The 5388-nt window shown below is 32.4% G+C and overlaps 1 protein-coding gene across 1 annotated transcript; it reads right to left on the bottom strand.

Moving 5' to 3' along the window:
* Positions 1-828: 828 nt before the first annotated feature.
* LOC119607697 lies at positions 829-5176 on the bottom strand (the record flags this gene model as incomplete). Its single annotated transcript, XM_037961769.1, has 2 exons — positions 4146-5176; positions 829-1170 (listed from the first exon to the last, which is right to left on the bottom strand). Coding segments are annotated over exons 1-2 (561 nt in total), but the record flags the coding sequence as incomplete, so codon positions are not given.
* Positions 5177-5388: the final 212 nt, after the last annotated feature.

The raw sequence follows: 5388 nt of genomic DNA, 5'->3' as shown, positions 1-5388 counted from the left end.
GATCACAGATTATCATCCTTTTGGCTGTAGCGGCTTTAGTTTAGCCAGAAAATGGACTTTTATGTTTTCACTCAAAAACTGAGTTTTGGTAGAAAATAAAAGTGATCACAGATTATCATCCTTTTGGCTGTAGCGGCTTTAGTTTAGCCAGAAAATGGACTTTTAGGTTTTCACTCAAAAAAACGAATTTTGCCAGGAAATAAAAGTGATCACAGATTATCATCCTTTTGGCTGTAGCGGCTTTAGTTTAGCCAGAAAATGGACTTTTATGTTTTCATTAAAAAAATCGATAAAAGTGATCACAGATTATTATCCTTTTGCCAGAAAATGGACTTTTATGTTTTCACTCAAAAACCGAATTTCGATAGGAAATAAAAGTGATCACAGATTTTAATCCTGTCCTTTAGTTTAGCCAGAAAAGGGACTTTTATGTTTTCACTCAAAAATCGAGTTTTAGTAGGAATTACAAGTGATCACAGATTATCATCCTTTTGGCTGTAGCGCCTTTAATTTAGCCAGAAAATGGACTTTTATGTTTTCATTCAAAAAATCGAATTTTGGTAGAAAATAAAAGTGATCAGATTATCATCCTTTTGGCTGTAGCGCCTTTAGTTTTGCCAGAAAATGGACTTTTAGGTTTTCACTAAAAAAGTCGAATTTTGGTAGGCGTGGCGCCTTTAAAACTGTTAAGTTTTCATTCTAAAAAGTGAATTCTAGGAAGTAAAAGTTGAAAATGTACTTTTAGCTTTTCTCTCAAAAAATCGGATAAAATATTTGTTAATTTCAATGACCAAGTATGTATGCATGACATACATTGTGTGTACTTACCAAATATGCAAAAATTTGATTTGGTTCATGTGCCAAGTGAATTTTAATCACAAACAATATTCCAGCTAATCCTTTAATAGTCGGCTCATTCATGCCTGCAGCATCCGTAGAGAAAGATGATGATGGTGATGATGTAACAAATGTTGTTTGATTCACAACTAATTTTTGATTTTTATTAGGAGTATACAGGTCAATGTTGAAATTTAAACTTGTATCATCACGGCACACCAAATTTAATCTATAGTTTTCATGAATTTGTTTAGGGGCTGGAAGCTTAATATTATTTTCTCCCTGGTTTGTAGCATTCGTTGATGCGCAATTGTCCAGACAAATTTTTAGAGGCTGTAAAAGTTTAATAAAATATGGGATAAGATTTAAAAATAACATTTGTTTTCCCATAAAAAATTATTCAAAGATTGTTTGATGGGTATATGAACCCTAAGTGACGTCATTTGAGATGTGGTCTCAATTAGAAAAAACATCTTAAAAAAACTAGTTAAAAAGAGTTCCCAAATGAGAATTGTAGTGCACTTCCACAAGGAGAGGAAATAATAACTTTGTATAGAAACGTTGGAGAACCCTGATCTAATTTTAAAATCAAATGGGATACATACGTAATATATAGTATTTAAAAATTCCTAAACAACCGCAAAACGAAAATAACTTTTCTGTATTCGAAACGCTGATAAAGTTGCAAAACATCACTTTAATACTTATATTTTTGTAGTATTTTTAAACGAGTAGACATAGTAAAATCAATGATTTCTAACAGTATTTCCTTCAGAATCATTTCAATACGTACCTACATCAGCATGTGATTTAAATTTAAACGGATGGAAATGAAAAATGAAAGTATTTCTGTTAGACAAACCGATAGGAAAACGTGCTAGTTTTAAATCCTCAACTTCCCACTTGTTTTATCATAATATGATACAATTATTATGATGTTTCCATCAATACATACATACATATGTAGTTCTAGTTCAGTTATAGTTCAGTTCTAGTTCAGTTCTAGTTCAGTTCTAGTTCATATCTAGTTCATATCTAGTTCAGTTCTAGTTCAGTCTACTTCAGTTCTACTTCAGTTCTAGTTCAGTTCTAGTTCAGTTCTAGTTCAGTTCTACTTCAGTTCTAGTTCAGTTCTAGTTCAGTTCTAGTTCAGTTCTAGTTCAGTTCTAGTTCAGTTCTAGTTCAGTTCTAGTTCAGTTCTAGTTCAGTTCTAGTTCAGTTCTAGTTCAGTTCTAGTTCAGTTCTAGTTCAGTTCTAGTTCAGTTCTAGTTCAGTTCTAGTTCAGTTCTAGTTCAGTTCTAGTTCAGTTCTAGTTCAGTTCTAGTTCAGTTCTAGTTCAGTTCTAGTTCAGTTCTAGTTCAGTTCTAGTTCAGTTCTAGTTCAGTTCTAGTTCAGTTCTAGTTCAGTTCTAGTTCAGTTCTAGTTCAGTTCTAGTTCAGTTCTAGTTCAGTTCTAGTTCAGTTCTAGTTCAGTTCTAGTTCAGTTAGTTCAGTTCTAGTTCAGTTCTAGTTCAGTTCTCAGTTCAGTTCAGTTCTAGTTCAGTTCTAGTTCAGTTCTAGTTCAGTTCTAGTTCAGTTCTAGTTCAGTTCTAGTTCAGTTCTAGTTCAGTTCCAGTTCAGTTCTAGTTCAGTTCTAGTTCAGTTCTAGTTCAGTTCCAGTTCAGTTCTAGTTCAGTTCCAGTTCAGTTCTAGTTCAGTTCTAGTTCAGTTCTAGTTCAGTTTAGTTCAGTTCTAGTTCAGTTCTAGTTCAGTTCTAGTTCAGTTCTAGTTCAGTTCTAGTTCAGTTCTAGTCAGTTCTAGTTCAGTTCTAGTTCAGTTCTAGTTCAGTTCTAGTTCAGTTCTAGTTCAGTTCTAGTTCAGTTCTAGTTCAGTTCTAGTTCAGTTCTAGTTCAGTTCTAGTTCAGTTCTAGTTCAGTTCTAGTTCAGTTCTAGTTCAGTTCTAGTTCAGTTCTAGTTCAGTTCTAGTTCAGTTCTAGTTCAGTTCTAGTTCAGTTCTAGTTCAGTTCTAGTTCAGTTCTAGTTCAGTTCTAGTTCAGTTCTAGTTCAGTTCTAGTTCAGTTCTAGTTCAGTTCTAGTTCAGTTCTAGTTCAGTTCTAGTTCAGTTCTAGTTCAGTTCTAGTTCAGTTCTAGTTCAGTTCTAGTTCAGTTCTAGTTCAGTCTAGTTCAGTTCTAGTTCAGTTCTAGTTCAGTTCTAGTCAGTTCTAGTTCAGTTCTAGTTCAGTTCTAGTTCAGTTCTAGTTCAGTTCTAGTTCAGTTCTAGTTCAGTTCTCAGTTCAGTTCAGTTAGTTCAGTTCTAGTTCAGTTCTAGTTCAGTTCTAGTTCAGTTCCAGTTCAGTTCTAGTTCAGTTCTAGTTCAGTTCTAGTTCAGTTCTAGTTCAGTTCTAGTTCAGTTCTAGTTCAGTTAGTCAGTTCTAGTTCAGTTCTAGTTCACTAGTTCAGTTCTAGTTCAGTTCTAGTTCAGTTCTAGTTCAGTTCTAGTTCAGTTCTAAGTCATGTTCAGTTCTAGTTCAGTTCTAGTTCAGTTCTAGTTCAGTTCTAGTTCAGTTCTAGTTCAGTTCTAGTTCAGTTCTAGTTCAGTTCTAGTTCAGTTCTAGTTCAGTCTAGTTCAGTTCTAGTTCAGTTCTAGTTCAGTTCTAGTTCAGTTCTAGTTCAGTTCTAGTTCAGTTCTAGTTCAGTTCTAGTTCAGTTCTAGTTCAGTTCTAGTTCAGTTCTAGTTCAGTTCTAGTTCAGTTCTAGTTCAGTTCTAGTTCAGTTCTAGTTCAGTTCTAGTTCAGTTCTAGTTCAGTTCTAGTTCAGTTCTAGTTCAGTTCTAGTTCAGTTCTAGTTCAGTTCTAGTTCAGTTCTAGTTCAGTTCTAGTTCAGTTCTAGTTCAGTTCTAGTTCAGTTCTAGTTCAGTTCTAGTTTAGTTCTAGTTCAGTTCTAGTTCAGTTCTAGTTCAGTTCTAGTTCAGTTCTAGTTCAGTTCTAGTTCAGTTCTAGTTCAGTTCTAGTTCAGTTCTAGTTCAGTTCTAGTTCAGTTCTAGTTCAGTTCTAGTTCAGTTCTAGTTCAATTCTAGTTCAATTAAATTAGCTTTAATAAAAGACCGTCTTTCTCATGTTTATGATCCGCTCTTCTTGTCTGGTTTAATCAATCCCGATTTGTACTTAATTCAAGTACAATCGTACTTAAATTTTTGAGTATATTTTCGAGCTTAATACAAGTACAATTAACTTAAATTTTTAAAACCAATTTTCATTCAATGTACATATGTGGTTAAAACTTGTTTGTGTTTTTTGAATACAGCTTAAATAGAAAGTAATTAATACTTACCGAATTTTCGCCAACATCCAGAGAGCTCTCTTGAAATTGCATCTCTATAGGTATAACATTTTCTCTTCGGCGTTCCAAACATTGTGCCACACAGACTTCCTGCGGCAGATACTCATAGTCAAAAGTTTGTAATTTTTTTGTTATATCACTTTTCGTTTGGTGAAAGGTCGGCAAACTCAAGTAAAATAATATTGATTGGGTATAATAATGCAGCAACATGGTGAGAAGAGAATTGTTGCAATAAAAATTACACTTTTCTAATGATGTTTAATAACAGCTGATGGGATTTTGTTGGAAGAGATGTTTTTTATGCTATATATTATTAGATAAAAACTTTAATAGCAGCTAGAAATGTTCATAACGGTTAAATAAATACGTTTTTTAGAATGCACTTTAACACTTATTTACAATTGGACATTGATTTAGTATAATTAAATTTCTTTAACTTTATATTATTTTTTTATTATTATTGTTATTTTTGCATTGCATTTTGTTTTGCAGTCGTTTTGTTGAAATATTAATTTTTAGAATAGGAATTGCATTATTTTAAGGTTATTTTAGTCTACACTTGTGGGTATGGAAATGGTTTCAGAAAAAGCACATAAGTAAAGGAGTTCATTTACTATATAATTTATGTAACAAACCACCAAGGAGGCCCGTCTGTTGCACTTTGTTTGACATTTTATTGGAATTTTATTTTTAACATTACACGTTTAGTTGTATAAATAAAATATTTCACTTTATTTGTATCGTAATTTTAATTAAACCAAAGTCTGGTATAAGTTTTTTCTATTATAATTATTTGATCCTTAGCTGGTCAAGAAACTATTGCTGTAGTATGCTGTTAACACTTTGAGGTTTCTTTTACTTTTGATTGGATTTCTTATCGTTTGCAAAGCAAATACTTTTTTCTCACTTTTGGTTCTTTCCCGTAGCTTGTAAATATTATTGTTGTATACAAAATTAGTTTTTTTGTTTCTTTTGTTTTATATTTTTATTGTGAGAGCCTTATTTAAATCGGTGTATATTGTCGAAGATCGTCATATCATATATTTATGTACATTTGTTTATTTCTTTTCTTTTTATTTGGCGACAAATAGACAGAAACAAAACAGCAAATAAGAAACTTTATTGGATTTAGTTCGACTATATGATGACCTACATATAGTACGATCGTTTCAAAATGGTGATCAGTGCGAGCATCGGACCATAGTCCATAATAGTTAAATAATTAGTTCGAAAG

This window comes from Lucilia sericata, unplaced genomic scaffold (genome assembly GCF_015586225.1).
Source record: "Lucilia sericata isolate MDLA Ls3-8-SP2 unplaced genomic scaffold, ASM1558622v1 Contig000734F_arrow, whole genome shotgun sequence".
Lineage (NCBI taxonomy): Eukaryota > Metazoa > Arthropoda > Insecta > Diptera > Calliphoridae > Lucilia > Lucilia sericata.
The sequence above is the reverse complement of the archived record's forward strand: the minus strand, read 5'-3'. Positions and strand labels throughout refer to the sequence as shown.